This window comes from Hyaena hyaena, unplaced genomic scaffold (assembly GCF_003009895.1).
Source record: "Hyaena hyaena isolate Hyena2069 unplaced genomic scaffold, ASM300989v1 scaffold_235, whole genome shotgun sequence".
NCBI classification, from domain to species: Eukaryota; Metazoa; Chordata; class Mammalia; order Carnivora; family Hyaenidae; genus Hyaena; species Hyaena hyaena.
In genome coordinates this window covers 925,555-940,225 of record NW_024080867.1, presented here as the reverse complement: position 1 = coordinate 940,225, position 14,671 = coordinate 925,555, and the positions used below count along the sequence as shown (strand labels likewise).

General features: G+C 63.8%; 2 protein-coding genes across 5 annotated transcripts; one reads left to right on the top strand and one right to left on the bottom strand.

The window, feature by feature from the left end:
* Positions 1-15: 15 nt before the first annotated feature.
* Positions 16-3,192, top strand: LENG9 (leukocyte receptor cluster member 9). The gene has a single exon (XM_039244181.1). The coding sequence runs from the start codon at positions 1,169-1,171 to the stop codon at positions 2,711-2,713; it is 1,545 nt and encodes a 514-aa protein (XP_039100112.1). The 5' UTR covers positions 16-1,168; the 3' UTR covers positions 2,714-3,192.
* Positions 2,800-14,493, bottom strand: LENG8 (leukocyte receptor cluster member 8). Of its 4 annotated transcripts, XM_039244160.1 has the most exons (16): positions 14,352-14,492; positions 12,684-12,776; positions 11,864-12,038; positions 11,387-11,488; positions 10,665-10,775; positions 9,654-9,906; positions 9,306-9,447; positions 8,861-9,049; positions 8,184-8,462; positions 7,963-8,103; positions 7,547-7,832; positions 6,735-6,836; positions 6,579-6,647; positions 6,359-6,488; positions 6,068-6,275; positions 2,800-4,078 (listed from the first exon to the last, which is right to left on the bottom strand). In XM_039244160.1, the coding sequence occupies exons 2-16, from the start codon at positions 12,719-12,721 to the stop codon at positions 3,916-3,918; spliced, it is 2,388 nt and encodes a 795-aa protein (XP_039100091.1). In that variant the 5' UTR covers positions 12,722-12,776; positions 14,352-14,492; the 3' UTR covers positions 2,800-3,915. The 4 variants fall into 4 exon arrangements, with proteins under 4 accessions (XP_039100091.1, XP_039100086.1, XP_039100090.1 ...); XM_039244155.1 differs by having other exon boundaries at positions 3,986-6,275; positions 14,352-14,493; XM_039244159.1 differs by having other exon boundaries at positions 3,986-6,275; positions 9,306-9,444; positions 14,352-14,493.
* Between the last annotated feature and the right edge of the window lie 178 nt (positions 14,494-14,671).

Genomic DNA, 14,671 nt, shown 5'->3' with positions numbered 1-14,671 from the left:
GAACATGGGGAGGCGGGCTGGGGTGTCGGTGATGGGGTCCCGGAGCCTGTAAGGGCCAGGTGTGTCACCTGGAGCTCGGTGCCCCGCAGAGACTGGACCAAGGTCGAGGTCCTAAGATTGCCCTGGTGAGAATGTGGCCCCTTTAACAGAGGGGAGGCGTGGTTGGACGGTGTTCCTTCCTCAATTATGACGGAAGGCCGGCCTCACCTGCTCCTGGGAGCCACCTGATTCGCTCCAGGAAGGGGCCCACCTGACTCACAGCCTGGGAGCCTGATGACCCGCTCCCGGGGGTGGGCGCCTGACTCGCCTCCCACGGACGCACTAGGCTTCCAGCACCCGCTGACTCCCCCGGGAGGATTCCTGACTCGAGGCCTGGGAGGCTGCTGAGTCGCTCCCGGGGGCCACCGCACTCCCACCGACTCGCTCCAGAGGACCGAGTGCAGGGGCTCCGGGAGCCTCAGCCTCCTGGCCCGCGTCTCCCGTGAACCCTCCGGGGGAAGCTGCCCTTTATCCTGTGAGCGGCCGCGCAGGGGTGTCCGGAGAGACTGGGTCCCGGTGGAGGAAACCCCCCCTCCGGCCCCAGATGTGTCGGCTCAAGGGCGACAGCGGCGTCCCATGTCAGGGCTGCCTAGTTTAAGTCTGCCGGAGTCCAGTTGTCCCGCGGAGGGCATGACCCACCCAGGACCCCGAGGGACGCAGCAGCACTGAAAACTCTGAAAACGCTGTAGGTGGGCGAAGGGCGGAACCTAGCCTACGGGGGGCGGGGCCTCCCATGCAAATCACGTAGGCGGGGGCGGAGCCATACTCTGGAAACTTAGAAGAGGCGGGGCTGTACACGCAGACCGCGGCCGAGGCCGAAGCCGGGCGGGGCCGCGCCTGTAAATCGTTCGGACTGAGGCCTCGGAGGGAGCCGGGTCCGGTTCCTCGGAGGCACTGACGAAGGCCGGCACCCTGGGGGCGGTGCCGAGCGTGTACATCCTTTAGAACCGCTGGTCCGCGGAGGAGGCGGGGACGGGCTCCCGCAGGACACCTCCGCGGACAGCCGGGCGCCAGGCCCGGGACCGGAGGCCCCGCGAGCGCGCGTGCGCGACTCCCGCGCGGCGGGGCGGGTGACGTCACGGCCGGGCTTCGCGGCGGCCCGGCGGCGCTTCCGGAGCACTCCGCTCCCATGGCGGCCGAGCCCGCGCCGCCGCCCGCCTGCCGCTTCTTCCTGGAGGGCCGCTGTCGCTTCGGCGCCCGCTGCCGCCAGCCCCACCCCGGGGCGCCGGCGTCGGCACGGCCTAACCGCGAGGCCGAGGCCGAGGCCAAGAAACCGCCGCTGCGCACGGCCTCGGCCGTCATCCAGCGCATCCGCTGGGACCCGCGCCTCGACCCGGCCGACTTCTCTGTGGGCTACGCCGACCGCTTCCTGGGCGTGCGCGAGGAGCCCTTCTGCGCCTTCTGCTGGGACGAGCCGCTGGCGGCGCTGGGGCCCGGCGTCCTGGCAGTGCCGCAGCACCGGGTGCGCTACTTCCGCTTCCGGGGCCGCCTCGTGTGGGACCGCGCCTCGCGCACCGACCTCGTCTTTGGCTCGGGCTCGGCGGCGGGTCGCGGACCCACCATCCTGGACGCGCTCGACGGCGAGGACGCCCACGGGCCCCGGGAAGCACTCGACGGCGAGGACGCACGTGCCAGCGAAGAAGCCCATGGGTCTTGGGACCCGCGGGCCAGCGAGGACGCCCGTGTCAGTGGAGACGCCCACGGGCCCCGGGACACGCACGACGGCGAGGACTCGCGTGCCTGTGAAGACATTCACGGGGCCCGGGACGAGTGCGACAGTGAGGATGCCCACAGCCCCCAGGATGCGCACGGTGGCGAGGACGCCCGCGGGTCCCGGCGTGTGCACGGCAGCAGTGAGAACACGCTCCACAGCGTAGCTGCCGCCCCCACTGACGTCCGAACGGAAGAGCGCAGAGTGCCCCACTGGACAGAGCTAGAAGGGGTGCGGAGGCCGGCCACCGTAGCCAGGACCACGGAGTCACGGGGGGAGGCGCAGGTCCAGGGTGCCCCAGGACGGCCCGTGGGGGATTTCCCGGAAACGGAAGCAGAGTGGGGTCCTGGGGCCTGGCCCTTGGACGGTGGAGAGGCTGCTGGCGCCAGGGCCGCGGGGCCTCGCCAGCCCCGTCCCACGCATTTTGTGGCTCTCATGGTGACTGATCCCCGGCTGCAGGCGGGCGTGGCCAAGGCCCAAGAAGAGCTGGTCCGAGCTGCACCCTGGTGCGCTACGTTCATGGTACCCGCGGGCGCCCTGCACCTGACACTGGCCCTCCTGAGACTAGCAGGCCCTGGGGAGGTAGCTGCGGCCCTCGGTGCACTGAGACGTGCGCTCTCAGCCCCAGGGCTTCAGGCACCCCCGCAGCTGAGGTTTCAGCGCCTGCTTCTCCTGAAGCACCATGTACTCTGTGCCCCTCCCTGGCCCTCCCTAGAAAACATGGCCCAAGTGTTGCAACAGAGGCTGGAAGCGGAGGGGCTCAGAGTAGTTCAGCCCCTAGGGGGGCTGCACCCCCACCTCACCCTAGCGAAGGTGCCCCAGGGTTCTCAAGTCTGCCTCCCTGAGCCCGACGTCATCCCAGGACAGGAGCTGGGGAGCCAACCCCTGGGGAAAGTTTGGTTGTGCCGCACGGGCAGGGCAGGAGAGACCTACCAGCCCCTGGCCGAGATGCCCCTGGGGTGACGGCCCCCCTCAGACCTCTGGAGGAGACAGATCTCCAGCCCAAAGAACCGGAGAAGATCCAGTCTAAGCAGGAAGAAACAAAGTGCTCTCTCTCTCTCTCTCTCTTTAATTTTGGTTTCTCTCAAGCTTCCAAATGGTGCTCAGTGATCCAAGGAAAAGAATGAAGGAAGGAGAAGGGAGGGAAGAGGGAAGGGAGGGGAGGCAGAGGAGGAACATCTGGAAAAGAAGCAGCCTGACAGTCCAGCTGTTTGCAAACTCATTGCACATCCTCCAGTTACATGGCAGAAGAGGGGGGGGCAAAAAGAAAAAGGGGAGGAAGAAAATAACTTAAATAAACACACACAAAAAGAAAAGAGAAGGAAACATGACGTGAGCTGGTGATCCATGAAGGCAGGGAGGGAGGGAGGGTAACCGTTTTACCTGTGCTGAACCAAGGAAGGGTGGGGGGCAGGAGGAGGAGGGAGGGAAGGAAAAAAAAACCAGAAGAAACACTGGGGTGGAGGGAGGAGGGACACGGAGACAACTTAATACAACTGCAGACGAGGCGGCCCGGCCGAGGTCCCGCGATGATGGCCTCCGGAGTCCTCAGTGCGCAGTGTCGGCGGGGACGTGGTGGCGGCTTGGCGGCGGCATTTCTGGCGTGGGGGGCTGAGGGTGGGGCACAGTCTCTACACGGCTCCCCTAGCCCCGAACACTGAGGCCCCGGAGGGCTGGGCAACAAGAGTCTGTGGTGAGGCGGGCGGGTGGCAGGCGGCGGGCTGGGGTGCTGGTGCCCCCGCCGCAGGCGGGCATGGGCGGAGCGGCCTGTCTTCTTCCGGCCCCCCCCCGGCATGGGATGGGCCGGGGTGCCAGGTTGGTACCGGAGTACAAGCTCGAGAGAGAGAGAGAGAAAACACTGAGACAGCATTAGTGGAGGTGCAGGTGGACACAGAGCAGCCTACAGACCATGCCCCCAGCCCTCCGCTGTCCCACCCCCTCCTCCCCCGATCCCGTCCCTCTGAGACAAAAAATAAAAATGTAGAAAAAAATCTCTGTACAGACTCCCCGGTGGGAAAACGGGGACAGGGACGGCGGCTCTTCCTGGAGCCCGCTCCCCATGAATTAATTTACAACCCAAGTCCATGGCTCAAAAACAAAATCGGCAAAGGCGGCGCTGGGGGGCCGCGGCCCTGCCCCCACCCCACCCCCATCCGCGCTGGTGCTCAGAAGGCTGATAGCTGCGCCAGGCTGAGGCGGCAGTCGATGCTGGCGTTGTCCGGGCCCGTGTAGGCCAGGCCCAGGGGCTCTAGGAAGGCCCGGCAGGCGGCCTCGCCCTCGAAGGCCAGCTCGGCCTGCAGGTAGGAGACTGGCAGCGCAGGGCGGAAGCTACGGAGACAAGAGGAGAATGTGATGAGGCGGGCGGCGGGCAGGGGAGGGCCCCACGAGCAGGGAGTGGGCGCCCCCCCTTCGGGCACCCAAAGGGCTTCCTCAGCACGTTACCTGCTGACCTCTCACCAACCCTCTACCCGCCCTTCCCACCTCCAGGGGCTCGGGGGGGCCCGGGGCGGGGGTGGTGGCCCCAGCCCCAGTTGTGCCCCCCTTCACCCTCACTTACCTGTACGGGGGGACCAAGGAGAGGGGATGGGAGGGAAGGGCCCAGCTGGCTCCTCCGCTGCTCAAGGGCCTGAGCAGGCCCTCAGAAGAGGGCCCACTGTGGCCCAAGGGCAGGGGCCAGGCAGAGGGCATGACCTAAGGACACGGCCATGGGCACGGGCTGGCAGGTGACAGCTAATCTGGGGAACTGGCCCTGCTTGGGTCAGAGTGCCTGGGGAACCTGGGCACAGGACCAGCCCACACTACACCCCTGCACACTGGCGACAGGCACTTGCAGTTGCGAACGAGATGCTTGGCATGTGCCAGAAGACGGTGGTGACCTGGCTGAGCTCTCTCCCAGAAACCGTGCCACCCCTGCCCGTCACAAACACATGAAGGAGCCCGGGGCTGCACATCACACGGGGACTCAGCGGCAGAGAGGACGGGAACCAGTCCTGCCTCACGCCTGTGCCACATCGTGGCCCTGGATGTCCACAGGGGGCACAAGAGGGCCTATTTCTCCCCACATCTGACCCGGCCTCCGGCTCGCCCTGCCGGGACTTGGCTCTGGAGGCTCTGGGAGGGAGGGACGTGTCTGCCAGGGAGTCAGGAAGGGGTGAGAGAGCACGTGTGGCCAGTGACAGGCCAGGGCCCCTGCTCCAAGGCATGGCCCCTGCTCCAAGGCACAGCCTGCCTGCGCCCCCCCGGGACGGCTGTCCTGCTGCAGAGGGCAGACTGAGGGCCAGCCCCCAGGGCCTCCAGACACACCCCTTCCCGTTACCCTGCGACACAAGCACGTCCCGTGTTCCGGGCCGCCTTCGGGTCTTTGCCCCACGTCCTGGCCTCCACTTCTGTGGCCCTGCCCTGGCTCGGCCTCTGCCTCCAATCTCCTGGACCCAAACTGGACCCCTGAACGTGTGCATCTCCTGACTTCAGTGTGACTGTTCCTCCTCAGCTTCACACTGTCCCTGAGGCTACGCTAGTGGACATGGCCCTCTGGCCCTATGACCTCTGACCAAGAGTTTTCAACCTTGGCGAGACTGGCGCTGGGGCCGGGTGGTTCTCTGTTGTGGGGCGCCCTGGGCATAAGAGGCCCCACCCACTAGACACCAGTGGCGCCCCCTTGTTGTGACAACGACAAAGGTCTCATGTGGGCCCAGGTCACCCAGGGGGTCTCCCTGCCCTGAGCACAGGAGCACAGGTGCCCCCCCACACGCATGCATGCACACAGCACTAACGACATCTGAACAGAACGGCCGGCCCTGGCTCGGCCCAGAATCACCCGTCTCCCTCAACACTCTGCACTCATAAAGGAGCTCAGCCAGAATCAGGCTCTTGTCTCATCGCATCAGAAGCTACCAAGGGCAGGGCTGTCCTTCCTAGTCTGTCCCTACAGAGTGGGAGGTGGGTGACAGGAAAGGCTTGAAAGGTGAGCAGAGACCTTGGAGGAAGGAAACCAAGAGCCCGGAGCAAGAAGAGAAACCAGGGTCCAGGCGTACATGAGCAGGAGAAACAGACTCAGGGGGGTGGAGAGGGCGCCCCGGAGCAGCGAGACAGAGCGGGGAGCACAGGGGACGCGGGGGGTAAACTGTGAAGGGAAGCAGGAGGGACTGGGGAGCAGGGCACACGTGGAAAGAAGAGACGGGCAGAGAGGACCACAGGCCCTGGGACAGGAGCTGGAGGCTTGACAGCCCAGGAGTGTGCGGAGGGAGGGGGGGAGAAGGGGCAGATGGCGGCGGGGCCAGCGAAGAGGGGGCAGGGAGAGAACCCAGCTTCACATACGTTTTGATCATCGCCTTGAGGGCAGCTTTGCGCTCCCGGTCTGCAAACTTGTCCACCAGGTACCCAGACATGCAGGGCGCGTGAGAATAGAGCCGGAAGAAGCGGTGGTAGTTGCCCAGAGCCCAGGCTGCCCTCAGGGCCAAGGCGTGAGCCACGCAAGGGTCTGCCTTCAGTTCCCGAGTGAGGTACGCCAGCTCCGTGGTGATGTCTAGGGCCCGAGACAGATGGGGGTCAGGAGTGCCCAACCCTGGGGGCCTGGAACCACCCTGACCGGCAGGTGGCTCCTCTTACCTCCTGAGTTCTTGGTGAAGATGTAGTAGAGGATCCGATAGGCAGTGAACTCGCCCACATTGCCCGGTAGGTTCTCGGCGTACAACGACTTGAGCTGCGTCTGGCACTGGTTGAACTCCTCATGGTCACCCTGGAGCCGGGGGCACGGAGGACAAGGGACACAGTGAGGCCACGACGGGGAGCCCCGGAAGAGGCTGAAAGGGCCCCAGCGCCCACTCACCTTCTCCAAGGCGATGCGGGCGTGCGTCTCGTACACCTCCACCGTGAACTCTGTTCGCACGCCTTGCACCTGGAAGAGCAGGGTAAGCGGTGAGGCCGGGGTAGGCTGGGGGAGGCCGGGCTCAGCCACAGCAGGCCCTCCCGGCAACCCCCTCACCGTCAGGTCCTGCCGGATGGACTTCATCTGCTCGCAGGCGAAGGCGTAGTCCTGCTTCTCTTTCCAGTGGGACTTGACCATGCACAGGGACTTTTTCAAAACCTGGGAAGGGGACCAAACAGGCTTGGTGTGATTTCGGCAGAATGGGCAAGGCCATAACGAACACCCATTACAATTTCTTAAATTCGGCATTAAGAAAACAGCTACAATATCAAAGCCACTTGACAACTCGCTGCCCACTTTAAAAGGAACCAATGGGATGCCTGGGGGGCTCAGTCGGTTAAGCATCCGACTTTGGCTCAGGTCATGATCTCGCAGTTTGTGGGTTCGAGTCCCGTGTCAGGCTCTGTGCTGACAGCTCGGAGCCTGGAGCTGCTTCAGATTCAGTGTCTCCTTCTTTCTCTGACCCTCCCCTGCTGATGCTATCTCAGAAAAAAATTAAAAAAATTAAAAAACAAATAAATAAATAAAAGGAGCCCAAAACACTCAGCATGAGTGCCGCCTCCGAAGTCTCAGCTGCCCCCGCCAGCGTGCACCCTGGGCGGACCGTCAGCCACGCGGCTTCGCCCCATGGAGGACAGGGCGGCAGGCTCGCCCATCTCGTGAAGCACTGGCCTGGGGAGGTGGCTTCCTTCTCCCTGCCTCAACAACAGCCCGACGCTCAGAGCCGGGGAGGCCTCCGAGGAGGCCGCACGACCTGGACACAGGCTCCAGAGCCTGTCCCCACGCAGCTGCAGGCCCCTGCTGCCCCCCCACAGCCCCCAGTGCCAGCGCCGGGCCTGCAGGGGGTCCCAGCCCTCCCAGACACTTACTGCCACAGGGCGCACAGTGGACGGGTCGGGAGCGCAGGTGAGGCGCAGGTAGTGCTTGGTGATGTCAGGGCAGGTGCCCACAATCTGTAGCTCCTGCCAGTCGGGGTCCGCGCCGCTGCTCTCCAGGCTGCCCATCTGCAGCACCAGGGGCTCGAGGCGCAGGCGGCGGGAATGTCCATGCTGGAAGCGGGCCGCCCGCTTCTGCTTCTTCAGCTCACGCTCAGGGTCCTCGCACTCCAGAGCAGCCATCTTTTTGCGGCTGCGTTTGGTGGGAGCCAGGTCATGCCTGGGAAGACAGGTCAGGGGTGAACGTGGTCACCATCTGCCTCTCCGGATACTTCCCGAGAACACAGCCCTCCTTCTGCCAGGAACGCTGATCTTGGCGCTGCCCCCTGGCCGCCTGCCCAAAGTCTCACCTCTTTCCACGCTGCGCCCTGCCTCGGCCCCGATCCATGTGGGCCCCCCGACCTCCTCGGCCCTTTGGGGGCGGGTTCCTGCGACCCACAGGGTGACACTCGTTCCCTGAGTAAGAACTGTCTGAATCCGAGTGGGAGTCACTGCACCGAAGAAGCAGGAAGGTGAGGCCTGAAACGGCAGCTCCCCGCGAGCGCCCCGCCCCACCCCCCAGCCTTCGCACCTTCTGCGGAAGTGGCGGGTGGGAGACCGGGAGGAGGAGCGGGAGCGCGAGTCCGTGCTGGACGAGGAGCTGTTGTCCTTCATGAAGACATTGCGGTTGCCAAACTTGGCGAAGCTGCTGCCCCGGGCTCGGCCAGCACCCCCAGCCCCCGGCGTCCCTCGCTGGGACTGGGCACCCCCGCCCCTTGTCGCTGAGCCTGCCCCCCTGGGAGGATGAAGGCTGCTAGGGGCCTCCCACCGCTTCTTCTTGGGGCTCTCAGCCACAGGCTCCCGGGTCAGCCTGAGGATACAGCAGGGCAGGGCATCACCAACCCAGTGCCCCCAGCATCCCCAGCGCGTGCCGGCCGCCCCAGGAGCTCACCACCTCAGGCGGGAGAGGAACTTACCCCGGTGGCTTGGCTAACACACCGCAAAACTGGGAGGCACGCCCCAGGCTCCTCTGTCTAGAGCGTGCTCTCCGCTGTGGAGCACCCGGCACCTGGCAGCCCTCAGGGCCTCCATCCCGCCTCAGGACCCCCTTCCCAGGCGGCACCTGCGCCTCAGCCCTACCCTCCTGGCCTCCCCCCCACCCCTGGGGCCCGACCTCCCTGCTCCTTCTCGGGGCTCCAGGTACCCAGGTGTGGGGGTCTCCACTCCGGCGCCCAGAGCCGCCCCGGCCCCACGCCTGCCTGGACTCACCCCGGCAGGGGCTCCCGGCTCCAGTCGATGGTGTAGGCGGAGCCGTCCTGCAGCCGGGCCTGCAGCAGCTCCTTGAGCAGCTTCTCCGTGCGGTCCTTGTCCTCCTCCGACTCGCAGGCGGTGAAGCAGCGCTCCACATACTCCTTCATGTCCTGCGGCCAGTCGTCGGGCTTCCCGGACAGGCTCCCCCTGGGGAGGGGCAGACGGGGGCTCAGCCGGGCAGCACCCCACAGCACGACAGGCCGTCGTCGCTGCTGCGTGCAGAGCCAACGCGTGCCGGGCACGGCTCCCGCGTCTGCTCTCCCCTCTCGTTTCATGGTCACAGCAGCTGAGAGGGAGGGAGGACCCCACCCCACATGCGGAGGAGCCGATGGAGTCTGGGGTGCAGACCCCGCCAGCGGACCAGAGGCGAGGGAGCAGGACAGCAGTGACGAGGGGCCCTCACCGGTGGTTCTGGGTTTTCTCGGGGTTAGGCTGGGGGCCGAAGCTGCCGTGCTGACCCTCCGAGGTGGAGCTGAAGCTCTGGCTGGTGACAGCAAAGGGCCGTTTCTGAATGTTGAACTTGAGACCGCCAGTCCCAGGGGCTGCTGTGAGGACCACAGAAGCTGGAATCAGGCCTCACCCCAGCCCACCTCAGGCTGCCCTTTCCCCAGGAACGGGGGACGCCCCACTCCGGGGCACCTGCATCCAAAGCCCGGGGTGACCAAACAGCCCAGAGGGACGGACCGGCAGGCCACGCACCCACGGTCCAGCCTCCATGCCCTCTCTTCCCCAGGGTCCACCGTCGACTTACGCTTCATCCGGTTCCACAGCTGTTGGCCCTTCTTGGGCTTGGCAGGCTCAGAGTAGGTGTGCGGCCCGTAGGCCTGGCCCGAGGCGGGCCCTGCCTGGCTGTGCTGTGTGGCTGGGGCTGTTCCGGGCTGGGGGCCGCTGTTCAGAGTATGAGCCCCATGCGGGGGGTTGGAGGGCTGAGGGGGCTGGGCTGCCGGCAGCTGCTGAGGGGGTGCCTGGTAGGACATGCTTTCTTCCATGCCAGGGACAGGGGGCTAGGGGAGCAAGCAGGCACTGAGGGCGGGGGCAGAGCCCTCCGTGCCGGCTCTCACGCTGTCCCCGCGACCACAGCACCACTTAGCCCTCAATCCTGCGCCATGACCCTCCCACACCTCACTGGCCCGAGCCCGCAGACAGCTGCCGAAACCGAGGCTCAGACCCGGAGCTGCTGTCCTCTGGCCCCCAGCTGTTGTGTAGAAGCAGCAGGCATTTAAACCCTCAGCCCACCTCCACGTGGGGGCTGGCCCAACAGCGCAGCCACCCGGTGGTTCCTGGCTGGGCACATCCCGCGTCCCAGTCAAGACACACAGGTGACTGCACACACTCGCGGGAGATGTGAGGAAGAGACAGGACTTGCAGAGATGCAGTGCAATCACGAGGCACCAGCAGAGGGGGAGCTGGGGCGCCAGGCCAGGCCTACCCACCGCCCTGCACCAGCTCCGCACTCCGCACCGCATGTTAAATGACAAGGCCAGACTATGGACATGACCGTGCAGGTACAGTGCGCGCATGCGAAAATGCGGAAGACAGGCCGCAGCCCCATCACCTAGCCCCAGGCCGGGTCCACACCCTAAACCCACCCTGTTTTCAAACCCTATGCTTTGCCCTCCTCCTTAGCAGATCAGGAGCTGCCTGGCAGGAGAGAAGACTGGGGGCAGGTAGCTGAAATAATGCAGGTGTGCCCACTGTTCTCCCACTCAGAAAAGCTATATTCCCCTTCTTGAACATTCCAAGGAGCCGGTGGGGGCGTTACCTGGTTCAGGGTCCCCTGGTGCTGGGGGGCCGATGGCTGCTGGGGTGTGGCGGAGCCATAGGAGCCGGCCACGCTGTACTGAGACGGGGAGCCGTAGCTCTGGTACATGCTCTGCAAAGGCAGAGGGAAGGGTCAGTGCTGTCCTGCCCACCGCGGAGCCACGCCCACTCCCAAGATGCCCCTCTTCCCTTCCCCTTCTTCTCCTCACTGCATATATGCACCACGTTCTTATTTAAAGAAAATTAAAATAAAATGGGCACCTCTATCAATTCCAATCCGTTGAAAAAAAATACATACCGAACACCAACTTTTTAAGCACAACAGAAAAAGATAAAAACCCATGCTCTAATGAAGCCTGCACTCAAAACACACGCACAGTCACAAACACCCAGCGTGTCCAGCAGTAAGTATTGTGAAAAAAAAAAAAAGCCCAGAGAAGACGTGGGGCAGGGACGGGTAGAACACCGCTTTAGCCACTCAAGTCTGTCAGAGAAGAGGGCTGTGAGGCACAACCGTGGAATGAGCATGGGGACAGAAGTGGCCAGAAGCAGGGAGCACGGGTCCCAGGAAGGACTTTGAAATGGATCGTGTGGGCCATGAGCCAGTGGAAGGTTTCCGGAATCCGTCACTGCTGTCTTCAGGCCGCCAGCTAGCCCTGGACCCTGTCCCGACTGCTCTCCCTCACACGGCCGCAGCCCTGCCCTGCCGGGCCGGGCACTCACCATGGGGTAGTAGTAGCTGTAGGGGTAGGCGTAGTTGTACTGCTGGTACCACTGGTAGTACTGCTGCTGCTGCAAGGCTGAGGCTTCGGCCTGCGACACGTACTGTGGAGAGGGGCCCACGCGCCATCAGCGTTAGCAGCAAGAGCCCACAGGCCCCTAGTCCCCCAAAAGGTGCTTCATCAATGGTGGTAAAGAGCTAAGAAACAAAACTGGGTCGGCCTCTCTCTAGAGACCAGGGCCTCTACCAACGGACTTGGGTCACCTTGGCGGCCCTGGACACATCCCGGGGGTCTCCGTGTGGTGGGGCGAGGACCATGCGGTGCCCTGAGCTCTCCACGGAAACAGACTCTGCTTCCCTTATCTGACAGCTCCCGAAACGTCTTCAGGGCACCCTGCCCTTGTGATACTAGAGAATATCAAGTGTGTCCCTCTCCTAGCCACCCCCACAGGGCCCCCAGGCACTGTGTGCCGTCTCACCTGTGCGCTGGCTACAGGCCCATTGCTGCTGGCCTTGGCGGAGCTGCCGGCAGCTCCTGCTTTGCTGATGCTGGCCAGGGCCTGGCGGGCCTTCTCCCACTCCGGGTTCTCATGCATAGGCGTCTCCATGCCGTTCTCCCTGCCCGCCCCGGCCACCATGCTGTACTGTGAAGACCTGCAAAGGGACACCGGTCAGCCTGTCTCACTGGGTACAGTCCCTGTACACGGCGGGTAACACAGAGACAGGCACATGCCGGGGCCTGAGTCCTGAATCTCCCGCGCACTACCTACTGGAGCCTAAGGTTTTAATCCAGAACATATTTTCATCATAACGCACCGACACCGGGTTTCTGTGTCACACCTTTCTGTGAGGGATAGATTAAGGACCTAAGGAAAGATTACCAGTACCCACAGCAGCTAACATAGCACCGGGCCCTAGTAGGCCTAAATGTTTCATTGGTCAGTTCTGGCTGACACCTCTCCGGCCAGCAGATTATCATCACACTGTTTTGGAAAAGACAAGGTATTAGCAGAAAAACACGAGTACTAGGTGCTGCAGACTGCCCCTTAATCGCAGTCCACTGAGTGAGTTCTTGCAGTTTTATGAAGTAAGCACCATACTGTGAATTTTGAAAAGTGCTCAGAGACGTGAAGACCTGACTCGCTCCACCCTGCAACCAAAGGCTTCCCCGACCCTGGTGGCCAGAGGACCTCGTCCCCACTCCACCCCTGCTGCGTGAGGGGCCAGACCAGGAAACGACACTGGGTCCTGCTTCCTCTCGCCCTCCCCTCTTGCCTCTGCCCCTCCAGCCACACTAACCAATCCGTGCTACGTTGATCACCCACGTTGGCCGCCATCTGGACCTTGCGGCATAAGGGGTGGACCTCAGGAGCCAGACTGCTTTTTCACTGTCTGAGAAAAAGAAGGAGTGAGAGAGACCTGAGAACATGCAAGAAACAAGTCACGAACTGGGGACTGGAGGAGCGGTCACGAGGAGCCAGGCAGAAAGAACGTCTGAGAAGTTAGGAGCCACCAAGAGAAAAGGCCTCAGTGAAGGAATTCTGGGTGTGGAATAAAAGGGTTTCTGTGTGAGGGGAAGACCTCTACCTCCCTGCAATGTTCTGGGTGGAAAACGAAGGATTTGAAAACAGTGAAGTCTGAGGAAATCTCCCAAAGGGAAAGAGAAGGGCCTGAAACCCACATGGGGAAAGGGGAGGTTCGAGGGAAAACTGAGGCGGAAGAAAGGTCCAGCTGGTGGGGTGGGGGACCTCAGGTAAGGGCTGAAAAGAGATCCAGAGATGAAGTCAGCCTCTGAGAGGAAGCAGAAGTAAAGATGCTTGGAGGAGTCAAGTTTACATGAACCCTTAAGGCTGCAAAGAGGGAAGCATCTATGGGAACCTAGAGAGAACTCCAGAGAACAGATGGGAAAGAAAAACCTGAGATAAAGGGGGCTTCAAGAAGTTACTCCAAGAAACAGGGAGAAGTGGAGGGGGCCCACGGTGGGGCGGGGGGGGGGGGCACTAAAGTGAAGGCATGTGTTCTCAAAAAGCTCTCGGGAGACTGAAGCAGAAGAGCCCCCAGGGCGGAGGATGAGCCTGTGTCAGCGGTTCCCAGCAGGGATGGAAGAGGCAATCCGCTCGGCTGGGGGTCTGCAGAGAAAACGCTGGAGATGCCTGAAAACGTCCAAAAGCTTTTCAGGAAACTAAGAGTGGAGTAGAGAAGAGTGCAAGAAAGTGAAGGGGGTGCCTCAGGGGCAAAACTCGAGAAGCTGAGAAGTATAGGGGGCTCAAAGGCGAGTCCCGCTGGGGAACCCGACAGTCCCACAAGAAGGGAGGGGACAGGAACAGCAATCTGGAGTCGGAAGAAGCCCTAAGAGCCTGAAAGACGAAACAGATGGGGAGAAGGGAGGGCAGGAGGTGATGAGCGGGGACAGCGAGCGGGGGAGGCCCGGGACAGAAAGGAGAGTGCGAGTAAGGCCTGGGGGAGGGGCAGGGGGAAGGAGGGGGGCTCGGAGGGTCCTGGGCGGGTCTGACCGGCACCGGCAGCGAGGGGCACCTGGCCATCCCGCAGGCGGCAAAGGCGTCAGGTGGAAGAAGAGCCCGTCCGGATCCTGGCGACCCGCTCCAGAGCCACCGCCCCTGCCGCGCCGCGCGTGCGCACCGCGTCTCCGGGGTGGAAAAGACGGTGCCAGGGTCGCGCGTCGCCCGGGGCAACGCCATCCTCCCGGTGGAACCGCCCGGTCAATGGGGGTTGAGGAAGGGGGGCGCTCGGGGCCCAGAAATTCCGAGGGCGGGGGGGGGAGCCGAGGACTATCGCGCAGGCGCCAGGGTGCGCAGACGCAGTGGCCTCCCTGGCCCGCCACACCCAGTCGTCGCTCGCGCGCGGCGTCCGTTGGTGCGACGGCCGACCAGGCCTCGGGACCCGATGAGCGGAGGGCCGGAAGGAAACGCCGTCCCCGCCCGCCCGCCCGCCGCTCCCCACACCCACCTCAGCCGTTCGCCCCCTAGATTCGTCAGCAGCGGCCCAAGGCGACAGCGACACGGCCGCAGAACTGCTCGCGACCCGGCAGGTTCTTGTCTTCCTTGGGCTTCGACGTTCTGACCGCGGCGTCCTGACGTCACACGGAGGCCTCGCCCCACCTCCCTCGACACTGCACAGCCAATGGGCGCCGTGAGCTTGATTGGAGCCCACCTCCCCGCTTGCGCAAGGACGCGTGGGCGTTTAAGGCAAGCCGGAAGACTGGGGTGGGGACGGTGGCCCCGAGGGGACATGCGCGGTGGGACCGGCGGGCGCTGTACCCGCACACG

Coding starts and splice junctions, on each gene's coding strand:
- LENG9 (XM_039244181.1), top strand. CDS start 1,169: ATGGCGGCCGAGCCCGCGCCGCCGCCCGCCTGCCGCTTCTTCCTGGAG.
- LENG8 (XM_039244155.1), bottom strand. CDS start 12,721: ATGGCGGCCAACGTGGGTGATCAACGTAGCACGGATTG. Junction 11,489..11,863: donor GGCCTGTAGCCAGCGCACAG/GTGAGACGGCAC, acceptor CCCTCTCCACAG/TACGTGTCGCAGGCCGAAGC. Junction 8,104..8,183: donor ACCCGCCACTTCCGCAGAAG/GTGCGAAGGCTG, acceptor TCTTCGGTGCAG/TGACTCCCACTCGGATTCAG.